The sequence below is a fragment of the Myodes glareolus genome, chromosome 1 (assembly GCF_982192425.1).
Source record: "Myodes glareolus chromosome 1, mMyoGla1.1, whole genome shotgun sequence".
Lineage (NCBI taxonomy): Eukaryota > Metazoa > Chordata > Mammalia > Rodentia > Cricetidae > Myodes > Myodes glareolus.
This window is the reverse complement of record NC_142026.1, coordinates 91,287,608-91,312,641: the sequence shown is the minus strand read 5'-3', so window position 1 is coordinate 91,312,641 and position 25,034 is coordinate 91,287,608. Positions and strand designations below refer to the sequence as shown.

At 43.2% G+C, this 25,034-nt stretch overlaps 1 protein-coding gene across 2 annotated transcripts in view; it reads left to right on the top strand.

Moving 5' to 3' along the window:
* The window catches only part of Lama4 (laminin subunit alpha 4), a 141,491-nt gene that overhangs the window by 66,006 nt on the left and 50,451 nt on the right, over positions 1–25,034 (top strand). For both annotated transcript variants that reach the window (XM_087910856.1, XM_087910855.1), the window contains exons 9-14: positions 2,334–2,445; positions 5,298–5,465; positions 7,281–7,474; positions 13,390–13,506; positions 20,033–20,181; positions 24,062–24,203. In XM_087910856.1, coding sequence (XP_087766982.1) covers positions 2,334–2,445; positions 5,298–5,465; positions 7,281–7,474; positions 13,390–13,506; positions 20,033–20,181; positions 24,062–24,203 — 882 coding nt within the window. The remainder of the gene's footprint in view (positions 1–2,333; positions 2,446–5,297; positions 5,466–7,280; positions 7,475–13,389; positions 13,507–20,032; positions 20,182–24,061; positions 24,204–25,034) is intronic.

The following is a 25,034-nucleotide window of genomic DNA, read 5'->3' as shown; positions in this document are numbered from 1 at the left end:
ATAAGAATATACAAGGAAAGACCAATAAGACAAAAAATGCCCAAACACAGAAAAATGAGACAAAAATCTTAAAAATCCTGCTGAGTTCTATCTGAAGTTGATACCCACCAACGAAAGAAAAATCAGTTTCCTCCAAGGCCGTCTCCCTGGGCGTATTAGCAGTCCTACAGGGAAGGTGCCACGCCCAGGAGTACTTGGCCAACTCATTAAAAGTTTTCTTATGCGTGCGGCATCTCTTCAGAGTTGAAAGTTAAACACAAATTTAAAGACAGAGAATCAACAATCAAGCTCCCTTTGAAGTGTGGGACCAGAGCGAGTGTGCACATTTTTGTGTGTATTCAATTTAGAAAGTGAGTCTCATTCTTTCTAAACATAATATTTGGGTGGGATCAACCATAACATTTTAATGTGTCATATATCAAATTCATGCTTTAAAAGAATAAGATTCATTTCATTTTCTGTATTATCTAATTTGTAAATGGTGACACTATATTTTTCCCTCCACAAAGCATTAGAATAAGCCAAGGAAAAGAATGGCTTTTGGGGGAAGGGATGTGACCACTCAGGAGACAGTGTGCACAGGAAATACACAGCTTGTCAAGAGTATGAGGGCCATGTTGCCTCTGGCACAAGCCCCATTTTGTGTAAAGAAATTACTGACTTGGCTGATAAAAGACTTCTGTCTTAATTGGGGTGACTGTTACTGTTGCTGTCCTGAAACACCATGCATGATCAAAACAACTTGGGGAGGAAAGGGTTTATTTTACTCACAGTTCCATATAACTGTTCATTGTCAAAAGCAGTGAGGGCAGGAACTCATTGGGTGAGGAACCTGGAGGTAGGAGGTGCTACAGAGGCCATGGAGGGGAGCTGCTTACTGACTGGTTCCCCATGACTTGCTCAGCCTGCTTTCTTATAGAACCTAGGACCACCATTCCAGGGTTGGCACCACCCACAGTGGCCTAGCTCCTCCCCCAACAATCAGTAATTAAGAAAATGCCCTAAAGGCTTGTCTACAACCAGATCTTATGGAGGCATTTTCTCAGTTGAGGCTCCCTCCTCTTATTAGACCCTGGCCTGTGTCACACTGACATAAAATTAGCCAGTACAGCTTCTAAATGTGTCTACTCTGATGCCATTTCTGCATCTTCTTTCTCAGCCATCAAGGAGGGACACTTGCTTAGTTTATCCTCGAAAGGGCAAGAACACTGCTGATAGTATAAGGCCACAGTCCCCTGGGTAGAACTGCTTGACAGAAGAGAGGTTTGAAACAACCACCTTCCTAGTCCCAAGAACCTGCTCAGTAGTCTCTCAGCACTCCATCCATGTGACTTCAGCCTGCCATTCATAGGATCACTGTAGCCCTTTAGTACAGAGGTGAACCAAGAAAGCAGCAGAAAAGGCAAGCAGACAGACACCTCCTAAATACAGGCTGAAAAACTACCCGCTTCCCCTAGCTACAGTAACTGTCCATCTATCTGTCTGATGCCAAAAGGAAGGGTGCATCCTTCATGCAATAGGAGTAATGTCCTGACCTTGACCTCTGTCCATGCCTTTAGATCACCTCCTGCCCTTGACTACAGACAGAAACGCATGCCTGCATGCACGTGCACGCGTTTGTGCACACGCACATGCGCATGCACACATACACACTTTCTTCTAAAGCCACAGAGCAGATGTAATTTAATGATGACAGATACTTTATGAATGCTTTGAGATTAAGACACCACACTGAGTAGAGTCAGCCCCAGGGTGGGGGGAGTTCCATTTACACTGTGCCAAATCTGCCTGAGCGATTATTTGAACGCAAGGGCCATCGATATTGAGGGGAAATTGGAATGAAGCTCTGAACACAGCAGCTAGCCCAGGGAGTATAATCCTGTATAAAGCCCCACGGTGATTCAGTTTCAGCAGCGGTTGGATCACCCAGTAGGAGAATTTCAAGATCTGCCCTCCTTCTAGACGATTTCCTCTTTGAAGTTTAAACCCTTCAACCAGAACAACGTCAAAGTGATCCGCAGACATGGGTCATTTCCTAGTCTGGCATCTTGAGCTACAGCAACAATTGCAAGGATAAGGCCCATGTGATCGGTCGTTGGTTTGAACTGCACCATAACTCATGGCCTTGGTATTGCATTTGATTTTAATAGCCTTCCAGGATCCTGAAACGGGTCATTACCCAGTCTTCGTGTATGACCCCTAGGACCATTCAGCTTGTCACAGAGTTTACACATGCCGGGAAAGTTTCTGCTTGTTAAGTGAATACTTTATACCCACCCACCCCAGGTGTGCATATGCCACATAAATCCAATGTTCATTTATATAATCTGTAGGAACGTCAAGCCTCAAGGAAGGGGAAGGCACTGCAGAAGGAAAGCACGGACACCATCGACCAAGCAACTCAACTTGCAGAACAAGCCCACAACATGAGGGACAAGATCCAAGGTAAATATCTTCTCCTCAGTTTAACTTCACGTCAAGGAACCACACAGTGTATGAGTGCCGGTGAAGGTGACTATGGCTATTGTCAGTGGTTGCTATGTGCAGGAGCGTATTGCTCAGTGTCAGAGGTTTTACCTTACACGCACTCATACATACATGGCAGTTTTGTTCATTGAGGCTTCTGAACACCTATTCCTATTTATTGTCTGTTAATGTTAAAGATTAAATATATAAAATCACTTAGGCTTCATGCCATGATACATTTCTTTCGAGGGAATGCGGTGTGTTTCAAATAAAAGAGTTTAGTAGGGGTCACACTTCTTTTTCAATTATTTACAGCCCCCAAATATGTCTTCAGAATATTAAGAAACCATGTCAGGCAGGGTGGTGCTTGCCTTTAGACTTGGGAGGCAGAGGCAGCTGAAGATCAGTCTGGTCTACAGAGTGAGTTCCAGGCTAGTTTGGGCCACACAAGAAACCCTGCCTCAAAATAAGTGGGGGTTGAGTGGAATGGGGGTGGTCCATCAACCCAGATGGTCACTAGCTGTTCTGTGTGCTCTTCCTCAGGGACCAGCCAGATGAGTCGCTCAGGTTTGTAACCCAAAAGAAAAGGGGAGGGGGCTGTGAGTGATCCCCTATCCTAAAGCACTGTGGCAAAGGCTACCTACCCTGCTGGAGAGTCATTCATCTGTGCTCTGATTTCTACTAAGTGCCGGTTGAATCCGGAAGACTATCTTAGTGAAGTGAAACCTGCCACCGGCTGCCCAACAGAAAGAGACAGCATTTGTTCTAGGGTAAAGAGACACTCCTAAGGCTAGAGTCAGCTCAGATCTACTGTTTGTTGCCATGGTGTTTTATTATACTATATATCAAGAGTTGGGTGACAACACCAAATGCATCTCAGAGCACAATGACAATAAAGAGACCCACAGTGACAGAGATTCATATCTTTATACTGAGGTAGTGGGAGCATATTCTAGGCTAAGGGACATATAAAGCCCAGATTAATCCTTTGCTTCATTTCCTCGGGTGCCTATAAGGCACAGTAAAAACAAATGACACGCACTGCAAGCTCCTTGCTGCCATCCTCCCTAGCTCACGTGTGTTTACCTCCCTAGCTCCCTAGCATTAACCGATAAAATATTCTTTTCCTAAAGCACTATTTTATTGATTGGTTAAGTGAGGATGAACCTAGAAAATTTGATGCCCTCATATTATATTATCCAATTAAGAAATAAATGCCCTGTTGGGCAGCAGATGAAGTCAAGACCCTTCTAAGCCAGTCAGGGAAAGTAATTCGCCTTTGCTATTTAGTAACCCAGACTTTGGTCGTAATGTGTTTCATTTGGAAGGAATCTGAACCATCCGACTTGACCTTTGGTCATGGGAAAGGATGAGAAGAAACACAAAAGGGAAAGGAAGTGGGAAGCAGTAACCTTTACCAGTTTTTCATCTCTTTAAAATAATGTGTGAACAGTCTCTGAAGACCAAAGGCACAAGTGTTATTGTCTGCGTTTCTTTTTGCTAATCTACCCCAGACAGAGCTAAAACAAAACATCCCAAGACTGAACAGAATTAACATCAAAATGCCAAATAATTCAGCTTCACCACTATCAGAACCGGGGGGAGAATGATGTGTTTGACTTATTTAATGTTTGCATTTCATTTATTTCAAGGACTCATATTTTTTAGCTTTGTTTGGAAAGTAATGTTTAATGCTTTGATACGTGGGGTTTGGAGGGAGTTAGCATATATTGATCTCCCTGTAACACTCACAGTGATGTCTGGAGCATTGAAACTATCTATTCCCATTTATCTCCCTTCTTTCAGAATTCAGGAATGCTGCATAGCACCCGTAGTAGGTCATTTCTCATTCCCAACCATCTCTAAAATAGCTGCTGGTGACCTTCAAGCTATTACCCACATAAAATACAGCTCCTCATTTTGGCGTGATTTATGTGACACCAATGTTTGTTTACCCATCTTGTCTGGCCAACCACATAGATCATAGTGAGCCACAGACACACAATTTCATTATGCCAGGAAGATAAAGCACTTCCTCCCAGAGCTTCCAGAGAACAAGTGAGCCATACAACCTCTCCTCTGATCATATGGAGTAGGGATGACGGCATCAAAGAACTGTTGTGTGCCAACATTTAGGCAAGGTATCTAATCCCTCTGAGCTTCACTGGTCCCCTTGGTTCTAAACTCCTTCAGCCTACATCAGATATAGGAAAAAAAAGAATCAACATCAAATGGCCCAGTTTTAAAATACACACCATAGAAGGCCAAAAGAAAAATTGTGTAATATATAAATATATTACTCAGAAAAAAAATATATATGAGCAAAACTTCACAATAATTTTTTTAAAATTCCTATTACTGTAAAAAAAATCTAAAAGGGTCATTGGGACAATTACAAATGCACTCTTATTTTGACCTAGAGCTTTGTGCTGTTAAATTATTGGTGACTACAATGTAATTAATCTAGATATTGAATGCTACAAGTGACAGGAGACTTTTTCCAAGTCAAGTATTTCTATAAGATGATGAACAAAAGATAATGAACAAAAACCCTCAGATTATTGGGCCTTAAATATTAATGTTCTCAAATCAACATGGCTATCCGATGAGGAGAGAAGCCAGGCAGGCTCTGGAGCAGTACGTTTCCATTCTGAGCACACCTCATAGGACCAGAAAGGTTTCCTCAGGTTTGCCTCGGTCCCCTCAGAAAGAGCTCCCGTGCTAACACCATCATTCCTGGCATCACTGTAAGGTCAGTCTTGCCACCAAACTACACAGTCCTGCACATCACATCATTCCCTGCTCCCATCTCACCATATTCTTCTTCTCAGAAATCAACAGCAAGATGCTCTATTACGGAGAGAATCAGGAACTTGGCCCAGAGGAAATCGCGCAGAAGCTGGTGTTGGCCCAGAGAATGCTGGAGGAGATCCGAAGCCGGCAACCATTCCTCACCCAGCGGGAGCTTGTGGATGAGGAAGCAGATGAGGCCCAGGAATGTATGTGTCTTCCATTCCTGGTTAACACAACATACGTCTTCTTTCTCTGTGGGACCAGAAAATAAGAACAGCAAGCCACAGGGCAACATTTGATCAAACAACTAATTCTCAATACTCAGAGCTATGTAGAAGTTACCCACAGCCTCAGGGATCATTCAGAAACACTTGACCTTTTGGCACAACTTTTAAGAATTTGTGAAATTGCAGAGATTCTGCAAAGAATCTACATAACTTTTACTACTGTGGAGAAAGAATAGGGTCTTAAAAGTTGGTGGAGGAGAAAGGAAAGGATTAAATTCCCAAGTCTATAGTGAGAGAAATTGTAAAGAAAATGTCAACAGTGATAATGTTCTGATAGCCCTGACCTTTAACCTCCAATAGAAACTTGACATACCCAAGTGTAAACACTAAAACGTGAAATAGTATTGCTGGACCTCTGACTTGGTCACTATATAGCTCATCAATTATTTTCCAGTTGGCCCCAAGTGTATTCATTTCAAAACATAACTATTTATTTTGATCCTACTTTCAAAGGGTGGTTGTTCAGGCTAAACTCAACTTGCATGTTTAGCTCCGTTCTATGTGGCATAGGTGAGATTCACTCACATGTCTGGGATGAGTTAGGCAAGTTAGACCTCTCCCTTCACGTAGAGTCTTTGTCTTCTGAAGAGTATCCCAGGCTTGTTCACAGGGCAGGGAAGCCTTCCGAGAGGGAAAGACTAGAAAGTTCAAGGACTCATCAAGCCTAGGCTTGGAAGTCAGTCATTTCTTATCTGTTCTATTAGTCAAGGCCAGCCTGGATTCAAAGGATAGGATTGGCTACATTCTTCAGAAAGGTTACAAAGGATCGATACATTCAACAAAGGAAATTAGAGATTTTCAGGTCATATTTCAGCTGTTGCTGATACTCCCTAATACCTTCATCAATGCATCAGAAGTATAGTTAATACATCCATCGCTAGATCTTATCTTTAGATGTTAGCAAAACTTGATTAAATATAGATTACAAAGCTATTAATTGGAATTTATATATTAACTATTTTTACTTTTACATAGTCACATTTAAATTTTATATATTTTACTTTACACACTCAAAAATCCATCTTAAGAAGGGGTCCGGGGCTTCACTAGACTGCAGGGGAATCAATGAGACAGCAAAAGTCAAAAGGCATCGACCCACAGATGTCACAATAGCAACCCCTGCTGACAGTTTCTGCGAACACCAGGGGATAAGGTCATTGGCTTGTGGCATCAAATAAATAGCATCAGGGAGAATTATGGCAGCTAATCAACCAATGGACCTGTGAGCCAAGAGTAAAGCAGGCACACAGAGAGACTTTACGATATTCTGCCATTGCTATTTCATCTTTATTCCACCCAAAATCTCAACCCAAATTTGATCTAAGGAATCAACTGAAAATTTCAGGAAAAAGTGGTTAAAGTGAGTGGTTACGAACGGCATAGCTGTTTGTTCCATCACTAACTAGAAAGCAGTGGTTATTGTTCACCGAATAGCCAGTTTCCCTTTCGCAGGTAGAACTATGGATAATCCGGACAATAAGCAGGAAAGAATAGCAGCCTAGTTTCTCCCGAAGTATAATCTTCATAGGAAAGCAAAACAATCCCTTCCTTCACTTGTTGTTCCAGAAGCTCCTAAATCCAACAGAAAAGCATCTCGTACCAAATGTAAACCATGGAGCTACTTGTATGAACTGATCTCCAGTCTCAGTCACGGAAGGAGACAGGCCTGAATTATTTTATACTTTGCTAGATACAGGAGAAGCCCAGAGTAAATGTGTCTCCCTTTCTCCTCAGTGCTGAGCCAGGTTGAGAACTGGCAGCGGTTACACAATGACACCCGCTCTTTGTTCCCCGTGGTGCTGGAGCAGCTGGACGATTACAATGCTAAGCTGTCGGACATCCAGGAATCGCTTCATCAGGCCCTTGACCATGTCAGGGATGCCGAAGACATGAACAGAGCCATCATCTCTAAGCAGCGGGACCATGAGGTACAGAGGCAGCAACTGTAAATGTATGTCAAGCCAGACGATCTGAACTTAGGCCAAGGAAAAGCAGTTGATATAAAAAAAATTTAAAGACTGATATACCTAAATACTTATGTTTTAAATATGGTTGCTTTTCTGCTTTGTAAGTTACTACCGTTTCTGTGCCTAAAACTATGTTGAATGGTGATGTGTTTAGTCCTTGCTTGAGTGAAGATGAGGTTGGGCATTGCTTGCACCCCTACGTATGATTACACAGCTTTCTCAAGAGGAAAATGGGTTACTACTAAACACCCAGCTGTCCAGAATCATGTGTTTTAGGTGTGTGCAGGCTTTAGGAAGGTAGAGTTTTTGAAAGGCACCATAAGTAAATTTCACAGGTCACTGGTAGCAGCTGTAGAGGGAAGGAGATGGACTCAAGCTAAAACTGTACAAACACCAAAAGGTGAGGGACATTCCGAGCATCACCACCGCTTCCTCAGCACCACCTTCCTTTCTCTGTCTGAGGCCCACACCCACGGGGCTGGAAGTGTTGGCCATGCGTCCAGTCCACAGTCGTACTTCTGACCACCACCATTAAAGAGCTGGCCTCCAAAGGGATGGAGGCCTGGACGTATGTGTTTCTAAAACTTAGGCTAAAAATCCAACACAGACAAACAGAAACAACCAGGACCAAATTCATCAATTCAGTTACATATTTTATTGTCAATAAAATCAACTTAATCATGCACTGAAATGATTTTTCAGTCATCAGCCCCCACCCTGCAGTAGTTCGTTGTAAAAATTCATAAATAAAAATGAATTACACTCACCACCAGTTTTCTAACAGGAGCAAACGCTATTCAATTATTATTCTTTTTCAAGAATAATAATGTCCATGCTGACATTCTTTAGTGAATGAATGTATGCTTATTATGTATAATAAACATGTCAGTATAGCACAAAGTATTGTTTGAAAATAGTCACTGTGAACTATTCAATGGGTTTTAAAATAAGTTTGGAGGTTTATGATAATTGTTTTCAAAAGAAAACTAGATAAAAGGACATTTAGAGTCCTGTCTCACATGAGTGCTTGGAATGATCCTTTCTTGCTTATAGAGCAGTATTACCACACAGATTATAGATGTGCATTTAACTCCACAAGCAAAAGAACCATTTATGACTTTTACCATTTGTGTTACCATTTAATACATCTACAATGCACCTTCAATAAACTTGGGTGCAATTTTTAAAAAAATTATAGCAGCACACAATTGGAAAGTCTTAAAATATTTTCATCAAATAAGCAAATTTTTGCTGATATGTTAATTTGTGCCTAAAATTATGACAGGTGGTTAGCGGCAAGGATGAATAACACGTGATTCCGTGATGGCGCAGAATTTCTAGTTTAGAGGGCAGATGAATCCATTCACAGATAGCCACAGTGGAGAAGCACAGCTGTGGGCCTGACATTATCAGGCCGGATGGTCAGCCTCTGCAGGAAAAAGTAAAACATGGCTAAACTAGCCAGGTGAAGAGAAAGCAAAGGCTGCCTTCTGGGTAGGTAGGGCCTGCCTGAACTGAACTCATCCACCAACGAACAGCATGGGGCAAGGCTAAGGCAGCTGGTGGGTGGATCAGAGGGTCCTGCATGCCACGTGAAGGACATAGACTCCTATAGGGTGCAGACTTTTAAATCATGTTAGCCATGACTCACACTAACAAATGTGCAGGCAGGTGGCGAGCTAGGACACGTGAAGCAAAACTGTGATGAATGCAAGACAAGAGCATCACTGCAGCTCGTCTAACGGGTCTAGGGCTCATTGGTGAAGACTCCCAAACTGTTCAGTACAGAAAGTCTTAAAAAGGAAAGGTTAGCAACCCAGACCAGCCCCTGTTAGAACAAGGACAAGTGACAGCACTCAGGAGAGTCATAGAATTGTCCCCTTAGCCATAGAAGTAAGATTTTATCACAGAGAGGGGGAAAAAAAGGCTTAGATCCACGTTAATGTATTAGCAAATCATACTGGGTTCTTTTTCCCAGCTGTGAGCTGTGGATCTCAGCAAGTGCTTTATCTTCAGCATAGACCTTTACCAGAGAATACCTTCAAGTATATTGTGAGTTAATGTGCTCAAATCTCCACTGACTTTATTTTTAGGACTCTGAAATCTCCATAGCCAACAAAAGTGATGCACAATGGACTGGAAACCAATGTATATACACAGTTACAACCAGCTGCTTCGCGAGAATTTGGGAAATACTGATGTGTGTCGGGGCTTTGTCATGAGCAGTAAATGAACAGTGTCGTCTGTGTGGAGTGACTTCAGTTCTAAAAGCAAATACATGCCAATCTAGCTCTGAATTGCACGTTTCCTGTGCACAACTTTTTAAAATCCTCTCATGGGCATGGATACCAGGAATTTGGCATTTCGGTGATTGCAGACAGATGGTAGGGCCTCATTTAGCTTGGTTAAACAAATCCTTCTACTAAGTACAAATGAACAGCATGAGCAAAATTTTAGAAAGAGAACAGCACAGTGCACAGCATTTTAAGCCCATCCCACTTCTTCTTCCTCATTAGGTGGTTAGCTTTAACCAGACCTCCTTCCCTGTCGCCCTGGTCCTCTTTCCGGTGATTTACACCTCATCTTACCGCTCCTTACCTGGAAAGACATGTAGGGCACTATCCTTGTCTCCAGCTCCTCCCACAGAACGTCTTTCACATGGGTGTCTGTCTGTGGGAACAGTCATGGGAAAATATCATCCTATTGACTTCCAAAAATAACCCCTTTTCCCACTTCTTTTCCATAACCATTGAGGCAAATTTTTCCCTTCTAAGTCCCAAGTCTCTAACTCGCCCACCTATCCTGTATCTCAGTTGTTCACTGATGATCTACTGCCCTCCTAGGCTACGGGCCTCTCTCTCCATCAGATTACAACTGGATCAATTTCAAAACCTTTTCTGATTCTTCTCAGAAAGGCTTCAATGAAGTCGGGTATGGCTGTCCATACCTGGGGAAGCTGAGGCAAGTTCCTGGCCAACCTGAATGACACAGAGAAATCTTCTCTCAGAAAGAAGGGCTGGTGGTGTAGCTCAATGGGTGAGGTGTTGCCACCAAACCAGACCACCTGGTGGATCGACTACAGGGGCCCATAGAGTAGAGGAAGAGTTCCAATGACTGTAAGTTGTCTCCTAGCCTCTGACCTACAGAGAGAAAAGTGAGGAGCGAGACAGAGAGACAAACAGAGACAGAGGAGGAGAAATAAATGTAATAAAGCAATTTTAACCAAAAATAGTATTTTAAGAAGCCTTAATGATGTGTTAGTAAAAAAGGCAAATTTCTCACTTTCACCAGTGTTTCTTGACTCCCATACAAAAGTTGCTTCCCAGATATGGAGACCCTGTAGCTTCCCCCTGTTTCCTTTGCTCACATGGATTTGCCCCTCATTCTTATCTAATTCTGTCTTGGTTTAGTCTGGGCTAAGTGACTCACGATGTAGCATGTCTCATCCACTTACTAAAGTTCTTTTATCCTTCCTGTCTTACATCTACTGAAAATTCTGTGAAAACTAGAGCAACCACCCACGCTCGCACGTCACTCCCATGTACAGACACATATGCATGCACACACAGATGCAGTCCTGCCATGAAAATCATGTTCAGTTATTTATACATACCATATGTTGCAGACAAATTCAGGCAGCCCTTCTAAAGCCTTTCAAAAGTTAAGAAAAGTCCTTCTAAAGTTATAACTAAAGGTGACCATCAGAAGGAACATTCTGTTCTATCTTCCCCGCCTATCTAAGTTCTGACCTATCAAAAGGCCAAGGCAGTTTCTTTATTCAACCAATGAAAGCAACACATAGTCAGAAGGACCTCCTACACCAGAGGCATGTGTCCATTTCTCCTTCCAGCTCTGGGAGCCCATCTGATACAAAACATTACAGGACCGTGCATGCTGCCAAAGTCTCTGTGAATTCGTGTGTGGGTAGAGTATGTTGATTTAGAGGATTTGGTTTCTTGGCATCTTCCATCCCCTCTGGCTTTTATATTCTTCCTGACTCCTCTTGCTTAGGATTTCATGAGCCCTGGCAGAGAGGGATTTGATAGAAGCATCCTACTCAGGACTGAGTATTCCAAGGTCTCTCACACTTTGTATGATGTCTGGTGGTGTACATCTGTATTTGTTCCTATCTGCTGCAGGAAGAAGCTTCTCTGATAGTGTCTCAGCAAGTCACTGAGATATGAATATAGTAGAATGTCATCGGGAGTCATTTTCTTGCTATGTTCTTTTAGTAGAACAGTAGTATTTGGTTTACTCTAGGTCTCTGGACTGTATAGCCTCAGGGTTTTGATCACCCAAGCAGTGTAAGATATGGATTCCATCTCATAGAGTTGACCTTAAGTCAAAGCACATATTAGTTGATTACTTCCACAAACTTTGTACCACCATTGCACTAGCAAACCTTGAAGGTAGGATTATATATATATATATATATATATATATATATATATATACATAATATATTACAGGTTTTAGGGCTGGGTTCTAGCATGTAGGGGTGAAGGCTCTAAGTACACATCAGCTCAATTTCTCCACGTTCAGTGAGTCATATGGGTATTGTGTTCAGCAAAAGGAAAGAACCTTCCAATTAGTTTGTGGAAGTCACCTATAGTCTTGGCAGCAACATGGGTTGTTTGGAAGTTCCTATGGGGGCCCCTTTGGCCTACATTAATTAAAAGTAACCCATTCCTGATATGGGAAGCTTCACTTAGTGACAAGAAATGTCTAGTTGTGGCTCTGTCTCTCTCATTATTTGACAGTTTCATTTAGATCACCTTCATATGTGTGTGTGTGTTTGTGTGTGTGTTTGTTTCTATCTGTCTGTCTGTATGTTAGGGATCTTCTACTATATTAGGCTTCTATGCTAGCCCCTCATATTGCTCTTCCTTTCAGCTGTCTCTTTCCATATCCCCTCCCTCATCCTCTCCATCCTTCCATGCCCCACTTGGTCCTCCCTTTCCAGTCACTCTCCGTCTGTTCTTTGAAGTCAAGGACATTGATACTTCCAACAGTTCTTTCATTATTAGCTATCCTAGGTGTGTGTGTGTGTGTGTGTGTGTGTGTGTGTGTGTGTGTGTGTGTCTTTGTATCTGTGGTTTCCATAATAAGCTGAAACTTGTCCTTTCAAGATCTGCAAGAATTGGGTTGGAATCTGATGGGGATGGCATTGAATCTGTAGAATGCTTTTGGTAGGATGGTCATTTTTGCTTTATTAATCTTACTGATCCATGAGCATGGAAGATATCTGCTTCAATTTCTTAAAGCTTTTTTTTTCATACAAGTCTTTCACTTGTTTGGTTGGAGGTACCCCAAGATATTTTGCATCATTTGAGATTATTATCAAAGGCGTTGCTTCCCTGATTCCATTCTTAGTCCGTTTGTCATTTGTCTAGGAGGGCTATTGATTTTTGCAAGTTAATTTCTTACCCAGCTACTTTGCTAAAAGTGCTTATCAGCTATAGGAGTCTCCCAGTAGATTTATAGGTCACTTATGTACACTATCAGATCGTCTGCAAATAATGATACTTTGACTTCTTCCTTTCTAATTCGTATCCCCTTGGTCTCCTTCAGTTGTCCTATTGCTCCAGCTAAGACATTGAATATTTATGGAGAAATTGGATAACCTTATCTTGTTCCTGGTTTTAGTGGAATTACTTTGAGTTCCCATTTAAGCTGATATTGGCTACTGGCTTGCTAGAAACTGCCTTTATTATGTTGAGATATGTCCCCTGTCGCCCTAATTGCTCTACGACTTTTATCATGAATGGGTGAATAGACTTTTCTGTAGTCGGTAATAGGATCCTGTGGTTTGTGTCTTCAGTTTGTTTATATGGTGTACAGTCATGTCCTCTCTCTTTTGTTCTTCCTTCCCTCAGAAACAACATGAGAGAGTGAAGGAGCAGATGGAAGTGGTGAGCGCCTCTCTGAGTATGTCTACAGACTCTCTGATGGTCCCTCGGCAGACTCTTGAGGAGCTTGATGAGATCATAAGGGTAAGGAAATACCTGGATTGTTCACGTTTGCCTTGAGAGCAAGTTTGGACAGCATCTAAGTGCCAGGGTAATCCAACTCAATTCAAGCTACTACGATTATAAAATAATGTCAGATAATGAGACTCTCTAGTTTCTTGTGTTACACAGCGGCTACGAACGCACACAGCTACTTACATTTCAATTTCACCAAGTTTGAAATTCAACTCCACCTGAATCAGCTGCATTTCAAACCCTCAAGAGTCACGTGTGACTAGCAGCTTTGGTGGCATGTGGTCACGGTAAAACCTATTAAAAGTATTAAAAATAGGACGTAGTTCCTTCCTACTCACTCTGTCTAGGAAGCTATTTAACAAACCAAATCGTTCAGTCAATAAATAAACTACTGAACGGAATATTCAATCCTCAAAAGAAATACACACACAGTCAGTAAATAATTGGGAAAGAGTGTTCAGCTTTCTTAACTATCAGGAAATGCAAATTAAAACCACTTTGAGAATCCATCTCATGCTAATCAAAATGACTGTCATCAAGAAAACAAATGCTGGCCAGATGTCAGGAAAGATGCACCTTTATTCGTTGCAGATTGGGAATGTAGCCTTTTGCAGCCACTATGGAGTAGAGCAGCCATATGGCCAGTTATCCCACTCTTTGGTGTAAAACTGAAGGACTAAGTCAACACACCTCAGAGATTCTTGCACATCCCAATTATTCACAAGGGATGAGAAATGAAGCCAACCTAGACGTCTACCAAAAATGAGGTCATTATGTTTGCAAGAGAATGACTAGAACCAGAGACCATTGTGTCAGAGAGAGTAAGTCAGGCTCAGAGAGACAGTGCCAGATGCTTTCCCTCATTTGTGGAAACAAAATGTGCGTGTGTGCATGTGTGTGTGCACGCGCGTGTGTGCGTGAGCTTGTGTACATGTGTGTATAGAAAGGGGGATTGTGAGAGGAGAGGAGGAGATCTGAAAGGAAGGAGAACTAGAAGCTGCAGAGAAATACACGTTCTAAGAAAGTAGAGTGGACTAAGGGAAGGAAGGCAGCCAACCAGAGACAGCCAGGATCACAAAGGAGGGCAGTAGGGAAAGATGACAAACAAGAAAAAAATTGAGCAGCAGATATGTATGAAAATGCCATAGTTGAGCCTAAGGAATGCCATACAAATTCAACTCCATTTGAATCTGCTGCATTTCAGACCCTCAAGAGCCACATGTGGCTAGCAGCTTTGATGCCATATGGTCATAGTAAAATCTATTAAAAGTACTAATGTAGCTTCATATTTTTAAAGATAATTTTTTAAAGAGTTTCAATGAATGAAGCTACCTTGAAATAAATGACACCACTTGGGTTTTTTTTTTTTTTAACTTTTGAAAAGCATCAGACTAAAGCAATCTGGTCACCACATCATTCTTCAGCTACTGAAGTCCCTAAGACCCTGCCTTCTCCAGCCTCGCTCCTATCATTACTCCTAGTGATGTCAGAATCCTTGAGGATGAGCCCACCAACTCTGTCCCCCATAATTTTTTTAACTTCAGTCTTTTCCTCCAGCCCACCTCTGTTGCCCCTCATAGGGCCAATCTTGCCATCCACGATCTTACCTTCTAAATCCATCTCAAGCCTTCCCTTGCTAAGTGCTGTCTTCCATCTCAGCCTAGAGCACCCAGGTCAACAATTCTCCAACCACATCAGCCCCTCCTTCCTCCTTTGTCCTGTACCTCTACTCCCTTCCTTTCCTTCTTGACCAGCAGAAATGGTCAGTCTCATTATTCCTGGAAAATACCTTGAGCTCCGAGTACACCTCTTCCTGGTTATTTACATACAAATTCTAACCCTGGGTTCCCAGTATCACAGCTGCACCAGAGCAGCTGAGCATGACTTGTAAGAAACCTGTCTGTATGGCCGGGTGGTAGTGGTGCATGTCTTTAATCCCAGCACTCAGGACGCAGAGGCAGGTGAATCTCTGTGAGTTCCAGCCAGCCCGGTCAACAGAGCGAGTTCCAGGACAGGCTCCAAAGCTAAAGAGAGAAACCCTGTCTCGAAAAATAACAATAAAAAAAAAAGGAAAGAAGGGAGAGAGAGAGAGAGAGAGAGAGAGAGAGAGAGAGAGAGAAACCTATCTGGAAGGGAGGTTGCTCCCTTCAGAGTTCGTACAGGACAAACCAAGACACCAAATTCTCAACACAAAAGAGATTTATTACCTTGGTTGGGGGGTGGCCTGCAAAGGCAGACAGCAAGCAGCCGCAGCAGCAGCAGCAACAACAACAACAACCAAGCTCCAAGCATTTTTCTGCAGCAGTAGGTTTTTAAGGAGAAAAACGGGTAGTCTGTGCTAGGGTGAGCTGGTAAATCCTGTAGTCAAATAATGAATTTTGATAGTTGAACCTTGTTGTTTTATCTCAGGAATGAGTCAGTGGCATGGACCTTGGGGTTAGCTTTAATCTAATGGTTTTTAGCAAAGCAAAACCTGTTAGCGCCATGTCTGCCGTGCTCAGGCCCGCTAGAGTTCTTCACCGCCTCCCTCCCATCTGCTCTGGCTGGTGCCTTTGCTTCTTCGTATTATCACTGGAAACCTGAAAACAAACAGAACCGCCCCCCCCCCCTCCTTCGGTCTGCCAGCCCACCTGCTTCCAGGGCCACTCTGGAGTGTTGTTCCTCCTGCACCTCCCTCCCACGCCCTAGGAACATGGGCGCGGGCCTTTTGTTCTCCAGTCTCCTTTAGCACCCAGTTCTTAGCTTTGTTCAATCCCTACTTACCCTCGCATCTCCTGACTCTTTTTTTTTTTGTAATTTTATTAAATTATAAAAAGTTTCCATTTACGCCCCTCCTCCCAACACCCTCCCACTCCCCTCCTCCCTCTCCTCCTCCCTCTTTGTCCCCTAGGGAAGTCAGGGTTTCCTGCCCTGTGGGAAGTCCAAGTTCCTCCCCCCTCACTCCAGGTCCAGGAAGGTGAGCATCCAAACAGACTGGATCCCAAAAATCCAGTATATGCAGAGGAAACCAGTCCCAGTGTCATTGTCAATGGCTTCTCGGAAAGACTGCAGGCCAGCCACATTCAGAAAATCCGGCCACATTCAGAGAATCTGGTTGGATCACATGCTCGTTCAGTCACGGTCCATCTGGCCTTGGTAAACTCTCATTAGATCAGTCCCCTTGTATCAGTGGGTGATAGTATCCCTCGCAGTCCTTCGTCATTTTCTTCCTCCTTTTGCTCCTCGTTTGGATCTTGGGGGGCATCTCCTGACTCTTAAACGCACGCACAAAGAAAGAAGACTGCCCTTTGAAAGAGCTATTGTTGGTTTAAAAAAAAGAAAAAAATCTTCAAGCGCCTCTAATATTTGCTCTGCTCAGCATCCTAGCAAAAAAAAAAAAAAAAAAAGTCTCAAGTCACAGCTGTGATTAGCCTCACAGACCCCCCACCCCTCCCCCGTCTCCTGGCTCCACCCACTCTGCATGGGATTCCAGAATTCTCCACTGGTGCAGCTCTCTTTGCTATTGCTGAACAACCCTTCAAAAGCGAGAAATACATTCTTAGCTCAGGGATGCGTGAAAAAGGCTTTGAGCTGGACCTGGTTCTGAGCTGCTCTGGTCTCTGCTCTGGAGAATGAGTGACTTAGCATTCTGTATGGAGCCCTCTTTTTCACCCTAGCCTCTCCTAGCTGACGTCACTGGCTCTGATGGCTTTAGAGAGTAATTATACAGATGATTCTATAAGTTACAGCACTGACCCCAATGTCCAAACCCTTGTAGACAAATGCTTATTGGATATTACAAGTCAGAAGGTAGTGTTTTGTGTTACAAAATCAAAATTTCATCTGCTGTATAATAAGCAAATCAAACCTCACACATTCTGAATAAAAACTGATCTTTCCTCCCACCTCGCTGCCCACATCTCAGGAAATGGCACTACCCACCTGCTCAAGTCCAAAATCCCAAGTCATGCCTGAGTTCTCCTTTCTTTGGGTGACTTTTTGACAAGACATGTTGGCCCTCTATCTGGCCATAGCTTCTGGCCGTTTTCTCTTTTCTGCTACCTCCCTCTGGTTCTGTCAGCTCTGAATGAAGACCCCAGACTCAAATAGTATGAAAGAACAAAGAGCATTTATTACTAGACCAACATGCAGGGGTCAACACCTGTACAAAATGGTGACCATCCTGAAAGGAGCATACAGGCTTCTTTTAACCACAGCTAGGATAATTTCAGAAACAGGTCATCTCAAACATAATTGGTCAAGCAAGCAACAGTTATGCTAGTATACTTTTAATTGACTGAGCTTGAGTTTTACCATTTTTGAACATACTTAAACAAGTTTGGGCAAGTCTGGACATGACTCAGAAGAGGGATGCAGGATTTGTCCTTGAGAAACTGTGGGGCTCACTCACTCAGACTTTGGATGTGCTCTCTCCCCTGTCCCTACATAAGGATCTTGTTGACGAATGGTCCTTTGTTGGGAGAGACACCTGTTCTGACCCTCTCAGAGAACTGAAAACTAGATTTAGGTGTAAAGGTGGCAAAGTTTAAACCCTTCAGTTCTAGCCACCTGCTGCCCCGTGCAAAGTGGCAAAGAAAGCCGCTAGCAGATGTGTTTGCCACCACTGTGGCTCTTCTAGATACATTCCCAATCCGGTACCAGAAAAATCACTTTGAAACATAATTGGACTCTATTGTTTGTCCTGTTGAACTTCTAGTGACACTGAAAGCCAGAAGCACATTGCACCATGACCCAGGAGGCAACACTCGACCCGGCTCACCCACCCTCCTGATTGCTTTAACTTGCTGTCTTCCTCACTCAGCAAACTCTCATTTTCACAAACGCTACGCGCTGTGCATAGTCCTCACACAAGGCCTTTGCACCTTCTGTCCTTAGATCTTTAAATGACTCACATCTTTGTGACAACTCAATCCAAAAGGTCCCTGTGACCCCAGCCTCTTTCCACCCCATCCTACACGTTGCAATTTCTTCAAAATGTCTTTAGCTTTCTAAAATTAGTTTACCCACTTAAGGGATCATTGCTGTCTGTGCCCCCCACTCCCAACTGCAGCCCTTGAAAGCTGCAACTGTGTGATCTTCTCTTCAAGAATGATGGGCGGGCACTAGGAACACAGTGGGCATTTGTTGAAGGAAGAATGAGATAATGGGTAAAGATGGAATGCCTGTGGTATTTTATTCTGTTTATATAATTCAAAACAATGTGACCAGCCAACTGGCTAAAGACTTAATATAGCCTCTAAGAAATAAATCTTGTGTGTTAGAAACTGTGGTGGGGTCTAGAGAAATCAGACCAAATTCATCTCAGCTCCTGATTCCTGAGTTTGTAATATCAAGTAAAAGTTTACAATATGGGTGAATAATCATGCACAGTGATTACAGTAGATAAGAGACCTGTGGAAACACGAGCTCACCCAAGAAGTCAGGAGTTGCCCCAGAATGGTAGCAATACTTGAGCTGAATTCAGGAGGATGAGTGGAGCTCCAAGTGGGTTCTGAAAGGAAAGCTAGCCCAGATCAGGGAAACAGCGTGCACAGAGGCCACATATGTGTGTGTGTGTGTGTGTGTGTGTGTGTGTGTGTGTAAGATATATATATACAACACATACACATATACATACATGTACACATACAACATTAAGATAACCCGTTAGAAAAGATTGGTCTATAAGAGCTAGTGGAGAAAAATGTGATTAACTCAGCAGAGAAAGATGAACCAGACAAGACGGGAGCTACAAGGGAAAAGGCAACGGGGCTGATTCCAAGAAGGACTGTGCCGTAATCATCACCTTTCCTGAAATGATAGAAAAGTGTAAGAAGCAAGAAAGACTCAGCTCATAGGGAAACACTGACCACACAGGCAAACCTTGCCAATCCCTCTCCTCACTGGGCCCTGTGGAAAGGGAAGATTTGCTTTATTGGTAAAGTTAGGAAGAACTGTTCGGCCCTGCTCAACTCCACTTTCTTCTTGGATAGAAGCTTCGGGCAGATGACTTATTTCTTTGTTACTTGGTAAGGAAGCTCTTTGGGCACAGGACCCCTGATAGTCAAACTGCCTGACCAGGTAGACTAACTGTACTTCTAGGGCTGAGTACCAGTTACCATCTGGCAGAAACTGAAGGCATGCTTTCGCCTTAGCTGCACAGAAATAAGGTTACATGCTTGGTCTCTGTGTTTATGTATTTATTTCTGTATTTTCCAACACGTTTAGAAATTGGATACTGGAAAGCAAGGCTTCCTGCTGGTAGATTCCCCAGAGAGATTTGCTATAAAGGGAATTGAAAGGTGGAGCGCTAACAGGGTGTATAGGTAACAGAAGATATAGGTTTAGTTTTTGTTTTAGAAAGGAAATAGGACATGTCTGAATGATGAGAAAGCACTCCGGAGAGAAAAGGGTAAAGGTACAGGGGTACGCAAATCCTCCTTAAAGTAATTTAGGCCTGAAGTTGACAAGTAGAAAAATGACCAATGTTGTTGTTATCTGGGGGAATTGTTCTATATTTCTCTAAACTCAAGACTCGTAATTTGTTTGTCTTTAGAATGCATCTGGAATTTATGCAGAAATAGATGGAGCCACAAATGAGCTACAAGGAAAACTCTCCAACCTAAGTAACCTCAGTCAAGACTTGGTCCAAGAAGCGATGGACCATGCATCCAACCTTCAACAAGAAGCGGAAGAGTTGAGCAGGTAACATCGGAGGTTGAGAACTGCAAGTATTTGTGCAGTCTGGAGGAGCCATTTGTGTTCAGTTCCCACTCCAGAGTCTCTGGGACAAAGCAAGTAGGTTGGGGGCCGGGGAGGGGGGTTGCTGATTTGCTTGTTAATTGTTCCCTCAGAGACAATCACCATTTTTTTGCAATTATTTCTGGAAGACACGTTTTGTTTTAGTCTTTGAGGCAAGGTAGAGAGTGAAGCCTGTTTCACAATTATTAGTAGGATGACTGGGGCAAGAAGTCAAACCCCTTCACCATGTCAAATTCTCCCGTCATCGCCGCTTATTTCATTTACTTTCCATACCCAAATATCATAATCCACGCTGGTTGGGAGTTAGCAATAGAACTGTCTGGTAAATACTGAGCTTTCTGCAGTGCCCAGCTGGAAATGTTTGATTTAACTCGCGTTAAGAGAAAAATCAATTGGCAATTTCCCTCACAGCCCTTAGAAAAAGAGTCACACATCCTCTGGGCACTCAGTTAATGTTAACTGACATGTACCGAAAGACTGGAATTGGATTCATGACCCTGAAATAGGCAAATAATGAGATTGTTATAGAGACCACGTGCCTGGAAAGGTCGGGGGTAAAGACTGGAGATTAACATCTGTTCCAAACACACGCCATCCTTCTCCTCCTTGTCACCGAAAGTTTCAAACATCCTTCCAGACTGAGTGAGGGAAGGAAGAATAAGAGAGGAAGGAAGCGGGGAGGGGGGAGAGGAAAGGTAAAAGGACGAGGAGAGAGGGAGGAAGAAAGAGAAGAAAGAAGGGGAGGAGGGGGCATAATATGGAAGTCTGTAGAATTGGCAGTGTTGGTGTGTACAGTTAGTTACTCAGTTTGGCGCTGTGCCCTTAGGAAATGTGCCTTTTATGAAAGCAGAAAAAGGGACTTAGATCAAATGCCAGTTTTGATGGTCGCTTGTCATTTATTAGTTTCAAGCCACTCTCTGGCTCGCTCACCATTCCTTCATCTTTACGGGAACCACGTTCAGCGGGCGGGTGCACGCAGCACACGTCTCTAAAGGCCGTTCTGCGGTGGCATTCTATGGAAGCTGCTGTGCTTCTCACTTGCACCCCAGCCACAAGTGTCAGTCACCCTGACGTCACGTTTCTGACTCAATCGGTTCACGGACAGCTTCAAAATTTGTAGATCTTTCCCCCTCAAAATGTAAAGACTGAAAATTCCTCAACATCTGTCTGGCGTACACACTTCTTTCCTTTACCTCTTTTTGCCTGCTAGGGAGCAGCTTATATTGGTTTGTTTTGTGACAAAGTATCTTAAAACCCACACTGGCTTTCTGTATGGCTAAGGCTGACCTTGAACTTCTGATCCTCCTGCCCTCCCTTCCCAGGGCTGGGATGGACTCACAGGCAAGGGCTGCTGTGCTGTTTTAGGCATTGCTGGAGATCAAATCCAGAGCTCTGTGCATTCTAGTTGCTTCTTGGTATTTGCTTGATTTGGTTTCTCATACAAGATCTTGGGGTCTCACTCTGCAGCGAGGCTGGCTAGAAACTCTCCTGCCTTTGCCTATTGAGTGTTGGTATTACAGGCATGACGTCCTTTTTCTTGTTTACTTTCTTCATATTTCCTTCTTGGAACCATTTCTAAGGACAGGTCCCAGGGAGGAACGGCAGAGAGCATTTGGAAGGGAATGGCCTCCATATAACAACACCCTTACCGTGGCTGATCCTTTTCTCCATCAAAATTAAGCTCTGTGTCATGATCACAACATAATGAAGACAAGATCATTTTATTGTCTTCATTTTTTTTCCTGCTGATTTAAAAAAATGCAAATGAAACATTTTCGTGGATCCCAGCTGTACCCATGGGGGTGGGGAGGAGTCAGCCCTGCTACAGGGCAACTTGGCTAGTGATGGATGTAAATAAGAGAGAAGTAGCTGAGGAAGCACAGAGCAAGTTGCTCAGCCTGAGAGCAAACTGGGCCTGGACCAGATGGAGGAGGCTAAGAAAGAGATGCATGTGCTCATCGGTTCTGTGATTAGGGAAGACCTGGGTAGGATCTGCAGTGTTCAGCAGTGTGGACACAGCCAGCCATTGTCTGCAAGATATTGATGAACCGAGTGAGACAAGTTGTAGGTGTTCGAGACTGAGAGGAAGCAAGAAGTTCTGCTGGAGCTGAGAGTCAGGAAAACTAAGGATTTAGGATAAGCCATGTAAATGGGAATGGAGATTATATAATAAAGGATAAAGAAGTACTGGTTAGCCAGGCATGGCACTGCAGGCCTTTAATCCTGGCACCCAGAAGGCAGAGGCAGGCTGAGTTCAAGGTGAGCCTCATCTACATAGTGAGTTCCAGAACAACCAGGACTACTTAAAGAGACCCTGTCTCAAAAAGAAGGAGGAGGAGGAGGAGGAGGAGGAGGAGAAGGAGGAGGAGGAAGGGAAAAGAGAAAAGGAAGGAAGAGGAGAGAGAGAGAGAGAGAGAGAGAGAGAGAGAGAGAGAGAGAGAGAGAACATAAGTATTGGTCAGGAAACTAAATGTCACACCTAGCTTCCAAATCCAGTTCAGAAACGGTATAACAATAAATCCTAAAGTTCAAGAGATGCACGGGATACTAGTCATTATGCAGCTGATCCTTGATATTCCTGGGGTGAATCCTTAGATGTGTCGTTATTAGCCATTGTATGCGAGAACACCCCATCTATGGTAGGTTCCTGATAGATGATCCATAATCCTTACCCAAGCTAGGAAGGGATAATGCAGAGAACATGGTGTTTCAGGGCAGAGGGGAGGCTAGACCAAGTTAGGGCTGCCTGAGGAATCAGGCTAACCTTAGCAAACCAGTGTGTGTGGCCTGGAAGTTCTGGACCCTCTCTGGGGGGATGGATCTCTGTTATAGAGAGTAACCACTTGGTAAGGAGTAGGCCGAGGCACATGCTTCAGGCCTTTGTCTGACCTGCACAATTTAAATAAACCCTTGTGTCATAAGCCACATTTTGGCGTGACACTTCTGTACGGTCCAGTCACAACAGGTTTATACATTCCAGGGTAGGTGCGTGTGGATTAGAAATGTTAGGTAGGAGAAGCAGAGATGTGAAAGAAATACAGAGACATACAATAGTACAAGAGGGAGGCAACTCAGTGGATATAGAATACTAAATTCACCTGTGTTTAATTTCCATATGCTTTTATACCCCAATACAGAAGTGGGGGAAAAAGGCAAAATATTGCTTTAACATAACACAAAGGACAACCAATCAATCCTTGAGACATCGAGCCATCATTTCCTGAGTAAATCATTTGATGTTTTGGGCAGGATCTACAGCGAATCCACCCTTGACCAAATATCCTGTAGGCAGCCACTCCCTGTGTCAAACCTCCTTTTTGAAAATGAAGGAGCAGGAATAGGCTTGAATTCTCTGACTTTTGGTGGAACAGATCCACCTCTATAGACCATCTTAATGTCCAAAACCCAAGTAACCACACCCTAGGTCAGGGTGTGTAGCCACACCTGTTGTCAACATCTTTGAAAGAGCAAAAATAAGTCCAAACTCAGTCAAGGTGGAACAGGCTCACATCTGTGGGTCCCTCTATCCATGCAGGAAGAGGAACGGGGGACTCTTACTAAATCACCATTACCTTTCTCAGCCGTTGTTGCTTGGCAGCAGTTGTGAAGCCAGAATGGGATGAGATGTTGGGAGCAGCACAGGCAGACAAACGCAAACATAATGTGCCCCCAGGAAGGGAGACTCAGGAACACCTTCCAGGACAGGTGGCTTTGGAAACAGGAAGGAGGGCATCTGTGATCACAGAAGTGTCTAGATGACCTGAGCGTGACCCCATTTCCTACGGAAGTAAGAAGCAAAAGTGACAACTTCGTTTATTAACAGAAATTTGCACAGTTCAGACATGAACGGGCTGGTGCAGAAGGCTTTGGATGCATCGAATGTCTATGAAAACATTGCCAATTATGTCAGTGAAGCCAATGAAACAGCAGAACTTGCTCTGAATATCACCGATCGAATTTATGATGTGAGTGTTCCTTTACCTCGGGGTTTGTTGGTTTATGGCCTCATCTCACTCTGGCTTTTCTTCTCTCTCTCTCTTTTTTTTTTAATTAACAGATTCCTATGGTCTTTCTTGTTTTTTATGCAAAAAAAGTCATTACGCCTTGCTCTTATTTGCTACTGTACTTCCTCCTCCCCCATTCACTAAACAGTCCCCTTCTGCTTTTGTGTGTGCATGTATGTGTTAGAACATACATGCATAATACATTATATATTGTGCACTATACATTAATGTGTTTCATGTATATGTGTGTGTGAATATATATCTTTGTTTTCTAACATCATCCCTTAACCCCTGACCTTTCAATGAAAACTTAAAATGTCAGAAAGGTCAGGAACACTAAGAAGCAAGCATTGTGTGCCATAAGACTTGGGCTTGCAAGTTCATCGGCTGAACGCCATTAGCAAATCATAATTCCTTTGTAGATGCTGTTTTTGTTCGCTGACTGTTTGGTATGTCTTCTTCTTTTTTGTCAAAGTCTCCAAAGAAAACATTTTTAGGCTAGCGCCTTCTAATAGAGAAGATGTCTTAGGATGCATCCCTCTTTTTCTAGTTTCCTCTCAATTGAAAATTATTTATCTGATGTTTTCTTTATGAGAGTACTTAGTTCAAGCCGTGGCCAAAGCCTTCTCCTAGTTGGCTGAGTTGTCCTGGGTTAGGGGCAGGGACTTACTTTGTTCTCTCCTCTCTGCGTTCCTTCTTGAGTCTAAGCTTTCAGTAAAGCTGTGTGAATTTTGCTTGGCATTTAGCAGATAAATGACTTCACTTAAATCCGAAAACCATGAAAGCTGGCGC